We start from the raw sequence: 21,201 nt of genomic DNA on the forward strand, positions 1-21,201 counted from the left end.
TGAAGCTGACCGAAACTCAGCCAAGGGGGCCTGGACAAAGTGTTTCCTGTCGCAGGGAGGTGTCACACACCCCCAGACAGGAGATAGTGGATTGTAGCAGGGAGGTTTGAAAAACCAGACACTGCATGGGGAGCACAAGGCTGCCCCTTGCATAATCCGGTCAAACCGGTTCTGGGGCACACCAGCCCCAGTCCCAGCGTGGCCTGGATCAAAGGAAAGGGGTGTATCCACCCCCTTCCTGGGTCCCACCCATAGGAGGGGACCTGGCAGGTAATCCAGCCCCCCAGATTCGAATAAGAGTGGGAGCAGTGCCAATGCACTTCAGATTATCCTGATGAAACATAAGAAACGAAACTCTGGACCCTTCAACATCCTACTCAACGTAGAAGACTGAAGAATCTCCCTTGTGGTCAAGGAGTGACCACCCTGTGCAAACAGGCACCATCCAGCCCTCGACGTCTGCTTTGTTGCAGTTCCCGCAGGAACTCGAGCGACAGAGATCGACGAGATCAAGCTTGCCTGCCTTCTAACAGCCCGATCCACAGACACTGCAGAGCTGAGACCCGTGGAGGCGACCGGAAGCGTGGGGCACGCCATCTTGAAAAGACCACGAGACGCTGACCGTGCAGCCCACGAGTGACCCTCGAAGCTGTACACCGGGGTTTGAGAAGCCCCAACCCTGAGCCACTCTTGCACCGAAGTTCAGCCCTCCACACTCGACGAGTGCTGCGTGGGGCCCTTCTGCTTCTTTTGGCTCAACGCGTTGGCCAGTCCCTAGCCAGCTGGCTTGTGGCCCCTGTGCCGACGAAAAACGAAATATGGCTTTTGATTCTGGTTGCTCCAGATTTGCACCCACTCCCCTGAAAAGGAGTACCCACTCTGACCCTCCTGGCCCGAGTGAGAAGCAATCTCCCGGTTCCGCGTGAATTGCTTTTGCCAAGTGTTGTTTGCTCCAATCTTGGAGCCGACAGCGCCGACGGCGAGAGCCTTCGTGGGACAGATCGTGACCCGCTCCTGGACTTCGTAGATGCCCCAGAGCCCATGTGACAGCGGAGAGAAGCTCCTCGACAACCACCTGATTGCGCCCAACATTGCCTGGTTCCACCCTGGTCACTGCTGAGTGACCCAGACTCTGTCCCCTCTGCTTTCAGGTACTTTTCGACTTCGATCCACCCTTGGATCCCACCGGACACTTCTCCTTCACAGCGCCTGCAGCATCTTCAGCTTCAAGCACCAAGAACCAGCGTGACGAAAACCCGACACTACTTCGACCCTGTGCACCCGCTTCCTGTGGGTGAGGTAACATTGCAACACCGGTGTTCCCACACTGGTACACACCTCTAGGGTCTGTGTCTTAAGTTTTGTCTTTCTAGGTTCAGCGGAAGTGTCCTAAAACTCTATTTGCTTAACTTTTACGCACCATTGACTTGCATTGGTGCATGCGTGTGCTTTCAGCACTGCACCCGAATCCCGCGGGCTTTTCCCGACTTCAGCATTGCTTGTCCCGACTGCCCCCAGCGATTCCCTAGGCCCTAGGCCTAACCACTGTTCGATTGGTATCTCTTATACCACTTTCTTAGTATATGGTCTGAGTGGCCCCTCGCCCTCATCCATAATTGTGCAACTTTGTATGTTATACTGTGCTTTTGATTTAACGCTTGTGCTCCTTTGTTCATAAAGAATACTGGGGATTATTTTAAGTAATAAATACATATATTTTTATAATATATACTTCTGTGGTGTCCTTTCATTTTATATTACAGGACTGTGATTGGTAAAACAGCTCGCTTAACACGACCTCTTGAGTTAAGCCTTTAAGGCTGCTTAGTCTATGCTACCATTAAGATAGCTTGTCTACAAGGTTGACTTACAACCAGACACCATAAAGGAAAGCTTGGACTGATATATGATGTTTCCAATTCTGGAACCACCTTGTATCAGGCCAACTTCTCACATCTTCCATGTATTTAAACATTCTACAGTTTCCCAGTTCTAAACATTCCTGCAGGACAGCAATCTTCTGCAACATTGAAGGAAATACACTCTCTCCACAGACACCATTCTTGACCACATTTTCATCAATGAGTCTTTCGTGATCACAAATGAATGCCAGTCATGTGGACTGCCCCGACCATCAGCTGATTCCTTTCATGGTCCATATTTCCCAGTGTAAAATCTTTGGTCAACCACAAAAAAGAGGTTATCTTGTTCTTGGTCACTCAAACAAGCCATATTGACCTTATGGCCACCACGGCAAGCAAAATACTCCATCCTATCTGTTTTGACCAAGACTTAACATCTCTGCAGTCAGTTACTGTTTGGCACTCCTGCCAGATAAACTAGCTCCTCTTAAACCCAAAAAGAAAGGACCGAAAACTTTTGCATCATTGTTTTCCAAAGACCTATTTGAGTTAAGGAAATCTGTGCTATATGGGGAAAAAATGGCAACAATAGCCCTCAAACCATAGCGTTGCTTCGTATAGTAGCTAGGAATAGCTAGAAAAACATTGTTACTGCAAGTTCGTCACGCATAAAATCTTTATGAAACTAATGATCCACTATTCCTGTGTCACCTCTCACTTTTGAGAACCCAAAATCTAAATGTGAAGAATTTGTCTACTTTGATAGTAACAAAAATCACAAGGGGTGGGAAAACACAGTAATATATCTGAGTATCTCAAACATAGATTATTGTGGGACCCTCAACAGTTATGTTCAGTTAGTGACATGTTATCTCACTGATGTACTAATGACTTTTAGCATCATCGGGTCTCTCTTCCACCCGGAGGAATTGTGTCTCACACCAGAGACGTTATGAGATCCTTGGTTTCAAAACTGTTGCTAAAATTAACTCCTACCCCTTGGAACACATTTTTTATTAATAATAGGGAAGTGGTAAGATAAGGTTAAAAGGAAGAAAGATGTCTATGGGGAAAGAGTTAGATAACCCGCACATCTACATAAAACATGTGGTCAACATGGTTCAGCCTACTTGCGCCAACTAGGGTCGGTGGCTTTTGTCAGGAACGTATGGTTAATATTTGGATCCGTTTCATGGAACTAGAAGGACATTTTTCCCTGGTTATTTTTGTATTCTCTCAGTGAATTTTGGAGAATATCATGGCTTCTCTTTCAGTGTTCTTTTATGAGGCTCCATAGGGGCTATGAGGGGGGTGAACTGTAACGCTCTTTGGAATGAATCCTCCATACTGATAGTGGTCCTTACCTCCTGCATATTAATGTCTCTTGTAGGGACTGAGTAAATGCAGTGGGGGGAGCCTGAAGGGTGATAGATGAGCACACCTGTGAAACAAAAGTGAGAGGAAAAGTTTAGTGTAAAGAGGTTACTCTCGCATCCCAAAATTGAGGCATCGTCAAACTCACATTTTATAGATTGTTGTAAGTATCTTATCTTCAGAAGACTACTCAAGAGTTGGCTCTTCCCCACATAACCGCCATACTCCAACATAGATGTACATCAAATCCTTGTATATAAGCATTTATTTGGATTAAATGGATGCATCTAGATGTCTAGTCGTTTGTATAAACGTGTATAATTATGTTTATAAGTATACAGATATTAATCAGGTCTGCCTAACAATTGTACATATTTATTATGGTTATATTATTCAATGTTTAACGTATATAGGCCACTGCATAAAGAGGTCAACTTTTTATCATAACTGTTTATCTACAGCTGTTTCACTATTGAGTTGTTAAAAGAAAAAAGGGAACACAAATTGCACATTAACTTAAAGTACAGCAACATTAGTCTGAGTTTATTAAATACAACTTAGATGTTGATATGTTACCTTCCTTATACATATATATCTTCCATGTACTTGTGTATCTTTATATTTATTACTTTACTCCCAATTCAGCAACTCCAATGTACTACCCTGTATCACTTTATACCTCTCTCAATCTATCCTCTACCTCCACACTCAGACTTATCCCGTCCCATTCTACTACCATGATCTACAAAATAACCCTTACTAGACTCTTCCTACTTGCATCATTTCAAACCTCTTTTACTATTCAGAGCTCTCAAACAAGCCTTTCTGAACCCTTCCCTCATGTACCCCCTCCTAGACTTATCCAATACCTACCCTCTCCCTAATCCACTTAGAGACTCTTTCCTCCTCCATCTCTCCTTTACTCCTCCCAAACCTCCTCCTGCTGCTATGACCTTCAAATAAACACTTTCTAGTCCCTTTTGTCTTCTATCCCTCCACTTTCCTTTTTAACCCCTTCCATGCTTATGACAGAACGGTTCCGTCATGAGCGACGGTTGAGCTGTGCTCATGACAGAACCGTTCCGTCATCGTTCCATTGGCTCAATGGAACGTTCAGCACAGCGCAGGAATCTGCGCCGCGCTGAAGCGGTTAATCCAACTCAAATGTCCATGGCTCAAATAAATTTCATATTTCCCCATACTAATTAATCACTTATACTTTTTGGATTCCGAATTGGGGTGCTACTCGCTGAAAAGCGCTTCAACGCCTCGTCAGAGGTCCTCCGATGTAACACTATATTTTCCCACTCTTTGTGATTTTTGTTGGTAACGTTTGGAAGGCCGAGTGGGACCATCCTTTTTCGTAGCTTCTCCCTCCCCCACTGATGTTTTTGAGTATGATGATAGTAAAGCAAAAGCTGGTGAGAGTTATGTGCCTCCTGCATCTGACATTACCAACCTGAATTACAAAGCCCGATTACGCTAGATGCATTTTACCAGCGCAGCTGTTGTGTGTGGTCCACTATTCATGGGAGGTGAGGAGGTTAATAGAGTGAAGGGAATACACAAGTGGGTGCACTAAAAAGCTGGTTGCTCCATATAAATGTATTCTCAAGATCATTTTCTGGATGTTGGTAGAGTAACTGTGCATGCCTGGGTGAGGCCTCCACCCTTGATACATATACCTAGGCTGTGTGTCAGGTATAGGGGTTTAGTCTTTTATTTTTCAGTGCTGTTGATTTAGTCTGCCCAGGGCCGTTGACTGCTGTGGCCCATGATGGGGTTAGCAGAGCGCCTGAGAGAATACAGGGAGCTCTGTGAAGGGCAGTGTGGAAGTTGATGTGATTTGTACTCTGGATATGGGTGCTGTAGTCCCCCATCTTTATCTTTCTCACTGGTTGGATTTGCAACGGGCTCACGAGTGGTCACTGCCACTCAGGACTTCTGTTATTTCTGCGGTGCATGGGTAGCGATATTGTTCATTACTTGGACTGGCTGGTTTGTTGGTCACTTGCTTGTGCGCTGCTGGTGAGAGCTTTGTGTCCTGATGTGACTGCTCTCTTTGCTTTTACCCTTTGAGTGGGGTTCACCGGGAATACTTATAATTTGCTCCACCATCAGGCTCTCCGTAAGATGGCAATCCGTATAGTCAGCCTTCCATGACCCCAATTCATGGCAAGCTCTCTTTTCTCATTGATGACTGCACGGACCATGATGCCAGGGGTGACACCGCTTTGTGATTCGCAGTGGTTAACAGAGCAGTGTCATCCCAAGCGTTGTGCCCTATGTAACTTGTTAGAGGGGAGAGAGCCTGCCTTGCAACAGGGCTGATGTGTGTATGTGATGGTGTGAGTGTATGTGATGGTGTGTGAGTGTATGCCTGGCCTTGTCTATGTATGATTGCAGGTGGTTTGTTTCACGAGCGGAGAGGGCCTCTAGTGAACCCACCCTAAAGTCGTTCCAGCATTACAGGAGTTAAGTACTACATCAACATCAGTCCTTGTTTACTTGGAGGAAGTAAGTAAGTTAGTCCATTACCTACTGCGAACAAGGCGCAACATTTTAAAGGCGAAACGCATTGTAAAACTGATGATGTGCCTTTATTTATGTCAATGAAGTGACAGTGAGTCAGTCTGGTGTGGCAAACACGAGCTACAGGACAGCCCATGTATTGGAGATATCCTCCGCTCCTCTGTTGAACAATTGTTTTTTTGTTTTTTTGCAGTTTTATACAGCGCAAACTCGACCTGAAGGTATCGGAGCGCTTTACGTGAGCACCAGTTGCCGTACAGACTTACATACTCATTTTGTTAAACTCTGGGATATTAAGTTATTTGCACAGAATTACAGGATGTAGGGCGTCCCTGCCAAGACTCATACCTGGGTCCCCAGCTTCGAGGTCGACTGCTCTAACCATTATGCTGCACTGTCATTTAGGGGCATTGGGACTGAACTTTTTCCCCACCGTACAAACACCCCCAAAGACCAATAATATCTTGATCCCGGATAAAAGTCTGAACCCAGCAACGCTGCTAAAAAGTCAGGTGCTCCAACAGTGTTTTATATACCAGGCTATCTGCAGGTTTAAACCTCTGCTTCAGGACGGGCATGGTAATCTGCTGTGCTAATGCATCCCGCTGGTTATCTATAATGGTCCCTCTTTACAGTGTGACCCTTGTGCTAGTCACACCACGTGCGTCAACCATCTCCACTTTGCAGGGTCAGATTAATGCTTTTGGGCACATTTTTGAAGATCCCATATCCCTAAAGATATGAAAATGGAGTTACTGGGGAGAACAATTTGAGATTTTCACAACACCTGAAACATATTTATAGTCATGCATTCTTGATTAGCCGATGCACAATGTGTTTATTTCACTTTTCTTGTTGATGCAGTACTCGCTGTCATATGAATTCACGAACCATCCATAGTTTTTATCTATGTAAGATCTTTTTTTTATCAGTAATACCTCCTCATTTAAAGTTTAGGCTAAAAATACCAGTAGAGTGTTGTCAGAGGAAGTACAGCTCCTCAATGAAGCCACATACCTATAATAAGGTGTGCAACGTTAATGCACGCACACAATACTATATATTAATTCAATATTTCATATAATACTTGCTTCCATGGTATTGCAGTTTCTTAGCACCGTTGTAAATATGACCTAAAGCCTTTTTACCCTTCTAGAAAGGAGGATTATTGGCTCACCCTGGTAAAATGTATCCACTCTCCCATTACTGGAAGCCTTGTTCTCCCTAGGATATATGCACTCTGTTGTGCATGTATGTGACACAAGTATTATGTGGCTTGGAGAGCATCTGCAGAGGAATGATTCAATATTAGGTATAGTGAATGTTGTATAAAATGATGGTTCTTGTTCAGGTTCTACTTGTCCTGTGGGGACATGGAAATCTGCATCCTGCTGTGCTTGTGGACTGAAACTTGGTAACCTGTTATTTGCTTCCATAGCCTACCCTTTTATACAGTTTTATATCGTGGGAACATGGCGTAAGGCTTTGGAGCTCTTTAAAATAAAGGAACAGTAATAATTACAAGGTAGGGCAAATAAAAAATATATGTTAAGGGCACAATGATAGTAGTTAAAAAAGAATCTGTTAGTGATGTGACCATTTTTCCGAACCATCTCTTGTATACAACTTGTGAATCCTGTAAAGCGCTCTGATGCCCTAATGGGTCAAGCTTGCGCTCTATGAAAGGCAAATAAATAAATAAAAAATAAAAATTTGCCCGGAAAGAAACAAAACTAGAACAAGCACGAAATCTATATATAGAGAAGAAGTGGGTGTTAGACATAAGTAAGTGGATTTATTATTGTAGAAAATGAGTGCCGTATGATAGAAGAAGCAGTAGGAAGGGAAGTGAGATTTATTGAGAAGGTGCAATTGTATTGAAGGGGATAGTGAAGGACTAAGCTGAAGGAGGAAGGATCCAGGGGACAACGGGGCGAAATCGTACAGAAACAGAGGCTGAGGGAGTTGTCACAGTCTGGAAATGCCTGATGAAGAGATTTCACTTGCTTTGTAACTGTAGCTAGACAAGCAGTGTTATGCAGAGAGTTCCTGTCTTGCTGCTCTGCCATAGAGAGATTGAGACAAAGTCTGTTTTTTTCTGGAAGGTCAGTGGCTGAAGATAAGCATCTGAATTGAGCAGCAGTCGTTGGCCAGCAGAGAGCTGCAATTTTCTGGCAGGTAGGTGGGGTTTGCTGCGTGAAAGGCTCTCTGTGTCATACAAGCAATCAATTGATGTCCACTGGGACTCCAGGAGTACAGTAGGTACACGGTCTGATTGTTTTAATCCAGAGACTAATTGAGCTGCAGCACAGATCTGAGAGGCGCTAGATGAGTTGTGGGTAATCCTGTAAGGAGTGAATTGCAATAATCAAATGTAAAGAGCACTAGCGACACAAGGTCTTTTTCGGAGATAAAGTGTCATATACCCCAAAGCAGTCCGAGTTGAAATTGAATGCATCATGACATGGCATTGATTTGGCACAGTAGGTTGTGTCTGTTGCCAAAGATGACCCCTTCCCCCCCCAACGATTTGGTATTCTCAGCGATTGAAGAGTGATAGTCCAAGATATTAAGTGAGTCGACCCAAGACTGAACAGGTAGTTGGATTTTATTTCTAGGTGTGTTAAGAAGGAAGTCTGGTTTTTGTGGGTTGAGTTTCAGGCAGGTCTGGACATCCATCATTATACCGTCTCCAATGTTTTGTTAAGAAGAGAAATGGCTTTGGGAGAGGAAATCTTGATAAATAGCCCCAAATTGTTCCACATAAAGACTGAACTGAATGAGGGACAACATTGAATTTTGGAGCACACTGTTGTAAGCTGTCCAAGCTGGAGATAGAGTTCCTGATTTTAACTATTTGAGACCAGTTAACTATTTGAGACCAGTCCACCGAGTAAGAGGTGAACAACCTAAGTGCTGCACCGTAGCTGCCCATTCTATTTTTGATGATGTTGACCTAAAAGCAATGATTGATGGTGTCAATCATGATTGAGAAGTCAAGTAGTATTAGGAGGAGCAAGTTATTTGTATTGAGGAATTGAAAGACCTCATCAACAAATTGAAAGTGGGCAATCTTGTGCTGCAACACTGACTAAACCAGAAAAAAACATTATCCAGGATACCAGTGACCATAATATGTTAAGACAGTTAAGGAGAGCATCTCAAGGAAATGTAACACTGATACAGGGCGGAATTTACTGATAACATTAACAGATGCCTATGATCTTTTCAGAAGGTATGAGATTTAACCAGTTTTGAGGTAATCAGGTAATGTTCCCTGTGAGAGAGCTAAATTCATTAGCAAGGTTGGGTAAAGTAAGGTCGGATGCAACAATTATTTTGTAATGATGCTTGGTACAGCATCTGTAAAGTTGTTTACAGTTTTCACAGAAACAATGACATTAAGAAGATCACTTACTAAGACTACAGTAAAATGCAATTGTGGCTGGTGACTTTTGAAAGTGGTGGGAAGTAAAAGCCGCTTTTGACTTTGACGGTGCAAGCAAGAGATCGTGTGAGCCAGGCAGACACAAGGACCTTCCTTCTTGAGACATTTTTGAAAAATATGGGGCAAAATGGTGGTGAATGAGGTACACCAGCTCATCTGTCATCAACAATCCAATGGAGCCACCTCTATTTATGTGTGTGGGCACTCAGGATCTTTCTGTCCTGTTCGTGAAATGCCTGTCAAGACCAGGAGCACCTGTACCTCTAGTAGACTCGCATATTGTAAGACCTGCTGGGTAAAAATTACACGATAGCCTAGAAAAATTCAAACTGAGCTTGGTTGTACACCTTTACTTAGCCTACAAGAACTTTGCTCCTAATTAGTACACCTATGGTGAGATCCTTGCTTGTCTGATGCCATGTATATCGTCATGCATATGCATTCCATAAAAAACTGCAGAGAACTCAAATTAGTTTTTTTTTCTGGGCCATTGTAGGCAGCATTGAAAAATCAAGGTTTTAATGATAGCCCATGTAGACTTTTGGGGAGTAGTCCAATTTATCTGAGCAGAATTTTGACCAGTCATCGCATGCTCTGCTGTGAATTCAGATGAAAAAAAACTGAACACTGGAGCCTGCTCCCTAGTGGCAGAGGAATCAATGCTATGGAATACTCCACCAGAAGCTTTGCATATAGAACCATACCTTCAGACGTTTAGGAAGTTCCGGAAGGTTACGTATTTGTTGATGTACGTACTTAGGGCACAGTTGGATTGCTGATCGCTACTGTTGCATCGTTTTGTGCCAAATAACCTAACCAGTTGATCCAGCACAGGCTATGAAATGGTAGTAGAATAAATAAGGGAACAAAGGAAACTCCAGATGTGTGAATGTACAAGACTGCATCTTTAAGCCCTGTTTATAGTTCTGACAAAAGCAGCAGATGTTTTGGAGAAGCACATTATGTTCCTAAGAGGTCTATGAAAAATTGGGCCTGTAGTGATGCAAATGGAGACGGAAAATGGGTTCCGTGTGTCAGCTGGATGTGGTAGTCTGTACGCCGTTTCCATTGGTGTTGAGGTGTTTTGTGTTGACAAAAACAATAAAAAGAAGCTATCATCCAGCAAGCAACACAAACATGGGGTACACATGAACTCTGCAATGGAGGTCTTCTGCTTGATGAAGAGCGGGAGACCTGTGTTAGCACTCCCCTTAGCTCCCCAGTTGAGGCTGTTGATTGGGTCTGGGAGGTGGCCCAGGTTGTGATTAATTTGTGGGCTATTTATTGAGGCACCTTCCTGCATATAATGATGTTCCTGTACAGACTGTTCACCAGAGCCATGAGGGTCCTAGTGCGCATAACATCAATATGCCTCAAATCCTACGATTGGTTCTGCCTTTATTCTATCATTTTTTCTTTCAAAATGTAATTTGGTGTATGCTGCGACCTTTACCACGGCTGCCTTAGTGTTGGGTGTATTCAAGACAATAACAGTTAATACATTAGATAGACCACAGTAGATTATTTTATTAAGACCGATTTCTCGTTAAAATAAACTTTTTGGATCTGGCTCCTGAGGAGAGTTAAGGTTTGAAATTATCTACAGAGTATATTAAACTTGTCCCGAAAATGAGTCTGCTGTTGGCTGCTCTGTAATTTCAGAAAAGCCAGCTTGAATGTTCTTCTGACCCTTGATAGGTTACTATGATCACAGTAACTGCGGTGATTGATGTGTGTCTTAAACTTAAGACCCACTCACTTATGGCGGACCCAGAGTACCCCAGGAGGCCCTTGCAACAGACATTTCATGCTGCGTCGAGTTATGGATCTGAATGACAGACCGCCTCTTCGGTGGTCACCGTGCTGTAGGGGACAGTGTCCCTTTCCTTCTCTCTTCCGCCCTTTATTTTAAAGTACAAATAGTTTTTGAGTGATACAGGCTTTCACTATATTGAATTCGGAAGCTCTCCCTGCCCAGTATGAAACCCCCACTTTATTATCTGGGAGCAGAATTTACTAACTAATAATGGTTTCCATCTTTCTTTGTTGTTTTTTGTTTTTTTGTTGCTTTAGTTTCTCCCAGTCCGGACAGTAGTAAGAAGGCGATCAAGGCGTGTTCCAATGAACCGCTGGAGAAAGACGTGGGGGTTCTTGTACACAGCACAGGCTACAGGAGTAGGCGAAAGAGGGTCTCCAACGACGGGCAGGAAAACAATGACGTCAAACAGGTAAACTTCTCGTCCGTTCCAGTGGTCGAAGTGCAATAAAAAAAGTATGGGAACTGTGATGGAGGGGCGAGGTGAGTGTGTGGCTAAAAACAAAATATTCTGTAACTTTTTTGGGTCTTTAACCTTCCGGTTGTTACTACATATAAAATAACACACCGCCAAAATGAAAAATAATACGTGGGAAAATGCAATATTGTACATTAGAACACCTCTGTTCATGCATGCACTGCTCCAAATCCTGGTTGGTGCAGTGGAGAAAAGTGACTTGTGCATGTTTAGTGCTACAGCTTCCCAGTCTGTGACAGAAAGCACTATGAACATGTAAGTCATTATTTTAAACTTGCATTACACACTGTTTATGATAGTCCGCTACCGAATGTGCAAAAAGGTTTAAGATAAAGTGTTTCCAAAATATAGATTTCGGGCACGCGGTACGTAGTGCCGTTTTATTTAAATAACTGCCTTTTAAAAGCACACCCTGCACATCTAAGTTGGTAGGTCTCTTACAATCTCTATCAAAAAGAATAAATCTGTGTCACCAGGAAGCTTCAAGTGATGTCATCAATTGAAGCCAATGCCGTCTCCCAGGCGCCCTTTATATTTGCAGATTGACCAGTTGTGCACACGTACACTTGTTTCTGGCAAGCAGGCACCCTGACAAGAAGGCTTGATTAGCTGTCTGCTTCTCCATCGGTTTCACAGCACAGGAGGCTCCCTGAATTATACTTCAGAAGCATTTTAGCAGTCAGAGTTGACCTTACCGGGACGGTTGACTTTTGTCAAAAATTAGGGGAACTGTTTCCCTCAAATTAAGTAATATGGGCACACCGTACTCCTCTGATACCCCCACTTCGACCACTGGTCCGTTCACGGGCTTTGTAAACTTGTAGTGAGTCCTTTAGCCCACTGCTGCTCTCTCAGGCCTTCTCTCTTACATTTACTTATTTCTTACTGTTTTTTTTCATTCAATGTGTGTTTTTAATGTACTGCATTCTGCAAGCAAAGTTTGAGTCATTTATTTGTAATTTCTACCGTGCTTTTAAGAAACGTGCTCTACAATCAAGAAAATGATATCTTGTAATTTAGGACACGATAACTGTCAACACAATAAAGAACCACATTTAAAGCAGATCCAAAACTAACTTTTGTTTAGAGTAAACGTAGACTACAAACATTGCCCAGCAGAGGGCAGTGATGCTCTGCATCACGTATCAAATGGATCAGCGCGCGAGAGTGGCACCGAGTCTGTGATGCAGTGAGTAATGAAAAGGTATCCTGGCAGCTTGTATTGTGCTATTTGGTAGTTTACAGAGACGAACTGTTTCCCCCATCCTTCCTTGGCTGGCCTCTGCCAGCTGAGAAAGAGGTTACACTGCTGGCTGTGAATCCCGGAGAGCAAAGCTCTAAACCCCCCTGGACCCATATTCTGTGATCGGCGACAACTTGCTGTATTTTATTGTGTCTCACTTCCCGACCCTGCAAAAAAGTTGGAGTGCTTAGAAACTTTGAAAATATCAGTCTGAGGCGCTACAAGAATTATCAGGGCATTCATATTTATTATATGTAGGTCACTTGGGGAGGGTCGACCAGAAATAGTATGGATGTGCAAAATTGCAGCGGTTTGTTTTCTCAGGTTTCACGTTTTTGTTGAAATCTTTGCCTGTGGTCAAAGTTTAATGACCTTCATAATCTTCACAGATGGCAAAATTGTCACCGAAGCATAACTTCCTGGATAGAGGTTTAATGTAGCGCCCGCAGGGAACCCGTAAAACAGGAATGTCTGTAGGACAGTGCAGAATCTGTATGGATTATGGGACTGAATCTTCAATACCAAATAAGTCCCGTTAGCTCCTTAATCACAGTTATTGGACGTGGCTAATGTTTCCACGACTAAATCTAGTGCCCGGAATAATTGTTGTGGTACTCTCTCCAGGAATCGTTTAAGGAGACATGCAAGTGAAGCTGATGAGTTTGAAGCATGCTCTAGACTTCTTTAGATCCTGCAAAGATGGATCTCCTTGGAAGCAATGTGCTACTACTGTTGCCAACACACCATGCATGCATCTCAAAAGCCGACATAGGCTCATTCACTATAAATCTTGACACCACATATGCTATATCCGGCTGGGCTGAGGGCTGTGGGTCTGGATGTCTATGCCTCTTGCTGCGGATATAGGTCTGGCCCGGCAGATCTTATGTACATGGTACATTTCTGAATTTTGGTTTGAAATATTCCAGGAGTTGAACAAAATGATTTCTGTGCAGATAGAAATGTCCCAGGTTTTTAGTTCTTTTGGGGCATGTGAAAAATATTCTGATATCAGAAAGAAGCTTTGTGGCCTCGGCTTTTATAGTTGCCTAATGTAGGATTGCCATTTGATGGAGTAAGGGGACCCTATTCTTAATGTCCGATTAGCTGGTGAACTTGATATACTGTAAAAATGCCATAAATATTTTTGCAGAGACGCTACCTATAGCCATGCAGCGGACCTAGCCTTGCTCTCTCGCATACACCAGCATATGCAGGAAAAGATGTTTCGCTTCAATATCTGTGCACTGTACGTGGGCCTAAAGTCAACACAAAGAAATCACAAGTCATGCCATCCAGCATCCCAAACCGTTCACCAATCAAGGTGGATGGAGAGGCCCTAGTCATGACTGAAGAGCTCTCCTGCCTAGGTAGTACTATCGGACATGATGGAAGGGCAGGCAGTGACCTTGAGTAGAATGAACAAGGCCAGGAATGACTTCAAGATGCTGAACAATGTGTGGAGGTCATCAGCACCAACACCAAGCTTAGGCTTTACCAAAGCTGTGTTGTGTCTACAGGCTTGTATGGATCCGAATGCTGGTGATTGGTGACAAGCACCATCATCAAAACTGTCAATCTTCCACACCAAGTAACCTGAGAAGAATCTTGCACATTTTCTGGCCATGAAACATATTCAACCAGGAACAGCTCACCAGAGGCAAGCAAGAGAGCTTGGACATCATCATCAAAGACAGACATAGGTGGAGGTCCTTTGTTCCTGCCATACCTGCCTGTCCGAATGATGGTCCGTAAGTAAGCTACATATTGCGTCTCACACAAAGGGCATTTGGAGTCCACTGAAGCAAACATTTGAACACTAATATCACAGCAATTTGTAATCCTTCAACCAAGTGGGCGTTTTTCCGATTTTTTTTTTTCAAAGTACTCTCCACGCCCTCATTAACCTTTGACTACTATTTTCAGACACAATGGGCTTTATCCAGAACTTTCTCCACTACTCCCTTAGGAACTTTCATACGTTAACATTTGACATTTTACAATATATATATTCCAACTATTACCACGTGCAAAGGCTTTGAAAAAGAAACCCCTTCACTGGGTCCAAGTTTTGCTCTGACCAAGTTACGCTCCTGGAACTCAACATTATTAGGGTAGCCTAAACCAATTACTATACTATTTTGTTGTTATTGTTGGAGCTCCCAGCAAACATTCCACTCTGTTTAGCTCCAAACCAAAATCTCTGACCTGCATCAACCTGTATGGCGTTTCACTAGTAGCCATGTTCCATGTAGTATGGTATGCCCCCACCAGTCTTCTTAAGGCGCCCTGCGATTTACCTCTTCTTACAAAGGCAATTTTAACGTCTCCTTCCACCTTTCTACAAGCTTATTGCTTTGGGGATAATAGACAGACTTCTTGATGTGACCAACAGGCAATCTGCCCAAACTGCACATCTGGCCAGCATGAATAATTATCTAACACTACCAACACCAACATAGCCATGTGGATGTACTTATAAAGTCAAGTACAATTTATTTCCAAGAGTCAGTAGCAGTGCCTGTCCTTTGAGAGGGGTAAGTCAAAGTGTTTTGAGATTTATCACTTCAGTTACGTACGGTCTACATCCTTATCTACTCTGGGTTACCAAAAATCCACTGCAACCTCTTCTTAATGCCACTTATACCTACATGGCCCTCATGAATCAAATCCATGACCCTTTTCCTTAATCCATGTGCTTTCACCAACTCTTAAAACTTCATCCATCCAAACCAGTTCAAATGTAAAGCTCTCATAAGCTTGTTCTTCTTTGACATCCTCATCTTTGGTTGCCCCGTTTGTACATAACCACCAATATTCCTCAACACCACATCCAATTGTGTCTCCATTTTCCACTCCAAATAGGGCACACCCTTTTGTCATTTTAACCACATTTGCCACTACACATTCCTCCTCAATATCCTTTGACTCTACAATCTGAAGAGACCCTCAATCCGCAGTCACGCTCATGATTTCTAAGACATACTTGACACGAAATACAAACTCATGCAACCTCAAAGCCACTTCGCAGTAAGGGATATTGCTTTGCAGACTCCTTTACTATTATTTGAGTCAACCAATGTTTTAGGGTATGTTTGTACTGCCAATTCACTGCCCGAAATGCATCATCCCCAAATGAAAGACCAACGTTTCCTTCTTCACTACTGAGTAGTTAAGCTCAGCTTGCCTCAGTGCCTTCGAAGTACCTCTTTCCCTTACCTTGTTTCCATAAGTATGGCTCCAACTGCATAGTTGCTTGCATCGGTAAAAATGATGGCTGGTAACCTTGTGTGGAATAGTCTCAGACAAGATGCAGCACGTACTCTCTCTTCAGCCTATTCGGGTCATCCTTAAAATTCTGACACCACTCAAACTTTGCATCCTTCCTAAGTAACTCTCACATTCTGCCTCTTGTCTCAAACAGGACTATAAACTTTGCATAATATTCCCCTAGTCTTAAGAATGTGCTGAATTTTTCCTTGTTGACTCGATCAGGATCTGGATCGCCCCTCTCCAAGGGTTCATTGGATGTAATGCCCTCGCAGTTTGCCACGGCCCAAATACTCTACTCTATCTGTGACCAGTTTGCACTGCTCACCCTCAATAGTGAGCCCACTCTCTCAATATACCAAATACTTTTCCCAATATCTGATCATGCTGCCCCCAATCTCTTTCGTGGACTGTAATATCATCCTTGTAATAGGTAATGTTGGTCCCCAGCAACTTGTGCATTATCCTCTGGAAGACCGCTGATTCAAGTTCAAAGAGAGTGCAGCAAACCTGCAGGTCTCCTCAGGAGTGACAAATGAGGTCAGTGCTTTGGAACACTCCTCCAAGACTATTTGATGATGTGCTATGTAAAGATGTAGGCCCAAAAAGATCTTCTCCTACCCCCAAGAATTTCCAGCATCTCCTTTTATATAGGCTAGTGGATGATGATCTATCCAGAATTTGATTAAGGTCTCTTAGTTCAGCACACATCCTCAGACTGTCTCTTCCTCTCCTATCTTTCTATCCCAAACAACAAAAGACAACCACAACGAGGCTGACAACCTAGAAAATATTTTTCAAGACTATCTGATTACAAAATGAATCATGTATTTAATTACCATTTCAAATCCGATTTACCAAAAGAGATGCAGAATATGGTTAAAGACGACGCAATAACATACCTTAGGGTATTTGTCAGAAGACCCCTCTCGGCTATGTGAAAGTTGAACTATGGGACATTATTTGAAGAACTTGCACAAGATTTTCGATTTTGTTGGAACATACCTCTCATTATAGTTTGGCTGATAAACATTATAAAAATGATTCATAGTAAGATTATCTCCTCCTCAGAAAATCTTTACTTCATGAATCTTACTGAGTCTATTGTAGGCAAGCAAGAGGCTCTGGGATATGACCAGGTGTGTCCGCATTCTCATTATCAGAGCTATGATAGTAGCCTTACTGATTATGCAAGTGCTCATATTCTATCATGGTTTTGATTCCAGCAAGGCCATGACTTCGCTACCTTTCTGCAGCTCTACGTACAGTGTTGGAAATTGTCAGGAAGCGGTAGTTCCAGGGTTGGAATGTCCTATGGGTCAGTGCACACCCGCAAGCTCACATGTTTAAGGTTATTCATCAGCTCCACCCCAAATGCTTTCTATACTAGAAAATGTTGTACAATTTCACTAAGGGTACACGAAATGTGATGTGTGGAATGCTTGGTTTAAATTTAGACACTGTTAATTACTCCGGGCCGTATTCCAATCTATTGTTATATTGCCCCCTATGCCACCTCAGACAGTAAGTAATTGTTTATTTGTACATGATTAATTAAAATCTTTACAAAATTATAAAACATTAGTAAAAATTTTGTAGAAAAATTCATTTAAACTCAATCTTATCAGATTAAAAGTTTGGTTAAGATCAGATCATAGTTATACTTAAAATCTTCAAATGTCACGCGCCACCTCAGACAGGAACCAGCCATATGCACATCAGTCTTGATCCTGCACCATAAGGAACATTCCAACACGAACTGCCAGGCTAGATTCTCTGTGAATGAGAAAACAAGCAACCCAAGACCTATTGGAGTAGGATTTAACCAGGGTCTGGTGGCTTAGTGGACCAATGCGTCTATTGTAGGGGCCGGTGTTTGACCTCATGATCACAGGTTCTAATCCCGGCGAGTCCACTCAGCCTTTCATCCTTCTGAGGTCAATAAAATGAGTACCATTGAGTTGGGTAACAATAAACATCTGTTATTCAGTGCCAAAATAACCTTGGGTGGACACCCTCTTAACAAATGTGTTATGTTATGAAGGCTGATCTGCATATGGCTGAGTTTAATGTGAGGTGGCATGGTGGGCAAAACAACAAAGGACTGGGGTGCTTTCCCAAATGATTGACAGTGGCTGACATTAAATCAAGCTCAGCAGATTTCCACATGAGCAAATATGTGAGTGCATAATTTGCTACGAGTGTGGTTTCCAGGTCTTCTTTTGTAAACCCTTGTGAAAGTCGTAAACTGCACTTGTGCAAGGACATATCCCTGCGGGTGCACTTTTTTGAATTTCTTTAAAAAATTGGGTCCCTAGTTTATTTTTAATGTTGCCCATAATTGGTTTGCACTGGTTCCCTTTTAATCTTTTTTAAAAAATGACATACGACAAATAGGTTTTACTAAGGGATGCCTATATATATTTTCAAATTCTTACATTTTGAAAAGTGTACATGTTGTTATACTGGAACATTTGACAGTAATGCCATCTGAACTCACTGCATTTCCTTTCAGCGTTCGGCCTAACAATAAAGGTTTTCAACTAATGTATCTTTTGTATAATTTGAACAACTTATATACAGGATACAAATCTTGTATTACTGGCAGACAATCCTCTTTCATAGATCTATACTTTGGTATTTTAAACTGGCAGCGAAAGGGTTTGTGATGCATGCGGTTGGGATTACTTATTAAGTGGACAAAATAAAAGTGAAACATTGTTGTTCTGGACTTCAAATAATATGTCCTGCCCGTTGACCGATCTGAATTCCACACTCTTACCAACTACAGTGCACCTCTGTCTAATCTCGAAATCTGATTCCCACAAATAATGGGAGATTTTTCTAATCTGTTGAGTGTTTATAAATATCAGGAAGGATCCGATGGTGGAGATGGAAAAGTTACTTTAATTGTTATGCAGGCTTCTTTGCTGATAAGTAGGTTAGGCCTATACTTGCACTTTACTTATTTAGCCTTTTTATATGAGAATTTGCAAACTGAAAGTTGAAATGTAGATTTTTTAAACCTTTTATGTCCGAGCAAATGTTTTAGACATTTTGATTCCTGTACATTTTTCCATTAAGTGTTGTCTCATTAGGAATGAAGGATGGTTTTGGGTGGATGAACGCTCTACAAACGCAAATTGGGTAGAACTTCAGCATTGCATGCTGCAGTTCTTTGTAGCACATCATCTTGTTTGGAGTGGACAGCACTACCTAATATGAGACATGCCTCTTTTGTAAAGTATTCCGTGCAGTTAGTAGCATTTCTTGTTTTATAATATAGTTTTCAATTCTTAGTTATATAATATAGCTTCCATTTCTTAGCAGGAAGCCACCTCAAAAGCGAAGCTCAAAATGGATGTGTTCAAAGAAAGTCCCCTGAGGAGGAGCAAAAGACAGAAACTTTCATCCGAGAAACATGTGCACATGAAATTTGGTAAGGATGAAATTACTTTGTTTGCTGTAGGCCCTTGAAATTAGGAATCAAGGTGGTTTGATAATGGAACAAGAAGTGAGATCCGGGAGTCGGGGGTGGAGGGAGTGGCAGCAAAATTGGGTGGTATTGGCGCAAGCAGGAATGTCAGAGGGGTGGCTTTAACTCTTGGGAGATTTTAGTCTGTAATCTCCCTCAAACAAAAGCTCAGCATGTACTTAATGTTGGTATACTATGATATTTTCTTTGAACTTTTAAAACAGTTTGCAACTGAGATAAAAAACTATGGTTAATGGTGTGAGTATTCTGTAATATCATTTTAACAGAATATGTTCAGGTCAGCATAAGGTGGTGTGGTGCGAATGGAACGGAAGGATACAATAACACACTTTGAGAGCAGAAATCGAAATGGATTGAGTCAGGGTGCACATTGATTTTAAAGTGTCTCCACATGGAAACTTTGAGTGCTTTTAAGACACTGAAGAATCACTAATACTTTCAGTTATAATGACAGATACAGAGATTTGGATTGCAAGATTTGTGAATAAGGCTGTTCCAAAATGTTTTTATTTATTTAAGAAGTGTGAGCGAAATGGAGCATCAGAAAGAACAAACTGTGAAAATCAGATTATATGAAACAAAATAAACACAGTACTGTATACCAAAGGGAGCCATAATCAAGAAATTGTGAAAAAGATACGTGTGTGTTCAAGCTTGAAAAGAAAAGGTTGGATATGGTTTATTGTTTTAAAAGGACTCTGGTCTTTAGCCCACCAAAAGGTGGTATGTGTCAATTCAATTCAATTCAAAGATGCTTTATTCGGTTTGTAAAAAAGTACAACCATATAGCAACAGACAAGATAAGCATCAATAAAATTACAGTTCAAGAGCAAGCTTCGATTGAAATCTAATAAGAATACCAAGATAGAACACGAAATCCCAGTACAAATAATTCTGTATCAAATATACATTAGCGGCATGTATAAAGCTGAATCACTATCTCATTCTAAGGGTGCGTTTAACTATAATAGTAACAATTTATACGGCCTTTGAATATGTGCAAATATGCAAATAAAGTGCTAGGTATTATTACCGTAACAGTAAATGTGCAAATTGGCAAATCAAAAGCAAGGTTCAGTGGCAACCTTCCTAAAGAGCAATATGCAATTTGGCAACTCTTAATCCAACTATATACAATGAAGACAGAGTGCAAAGGTTATTCCATTGTAGCGGAACATTATATACAGTAGCAGCAATTTTATCCAACATACATATATGTGCAAATTAGCATGACAAAGTGCATAGTGTCAACGGCATCTCCTTAAAGTGCACAGTACATTTAGCAGCAAAAAAAATATTCATATGATAATTGATTTTCTTACAGAAATGCATTTTAAAATGTAAGTGGCCACATGAAAACATACGTCTGCGGTCTCTAAATTAAACAATAGTTGCATCGCTGATTGAATACTATGCATATTATATTTTAAAAAGATGGGTCTTAGATAACATTTCCTAAAAGAGATATAAAAAGTACAAGATAGCATAAAATGACACGTGCTCTGTTTTGATTTATCATCACAAGGGCACGGGCAAGTGCCAGGTTTTTTTGTCACGGGAAAAGCCACGAGGTGATGCACAATTCCTAAACGGAAACGGGTTAACACAAATCGATGGGAAGTAATACTAACTGTTGCTAGGTAAGATTGGAAACCTTCATTAGTGTTGTATTGCTGGTAAAG

General features: G+C 41.9%; 1 protein-coding gene across 2 annotated transcripts in view; it reads left to right on the forward strand.

The window, feature by feature from the left end:
• BRCA1 (BRCA1 DNA repair associated) overlaps positions 1 to 21,201 on the forward strand; it is a 553,713-nt gene that overhangs the window by 156,698 nt on the left and 375,814 nt on the right. The window contains exons 6-7 of one of the 2 annotated variants that reach the window (XM_078645314.1): positions 11,290 to 11,444; positions 19,351 to 19,462. In XM_078645314.1, the coding sequence (XP_078501440.1) occupies positions 11,290 to 11,444; positions 19,351 to 19,462 (267 nt within the window). The remainder of the gene's footprint in view (positions 1 to 11,289; positions 11,445 to 19,350; positions 19,463 to 21,201) is intronic. The other variant, XM_078645315.1, reaches the window with a different exon arrangement.

Source organism: Lissotriton helveticus, chromosome 5_1, assembly GCF_964261635.1.
Source record: "Lissotriton helveticus chromosome 5_1, aLisHel1.1, whole genome shotgun sequence".
Taxonomy (NCBI): Eukaryota; Metazoa; Chordata; class Amphibia; order Caudata; family Salamandridae; genus Lissotriton; species Lissotriton helveticus.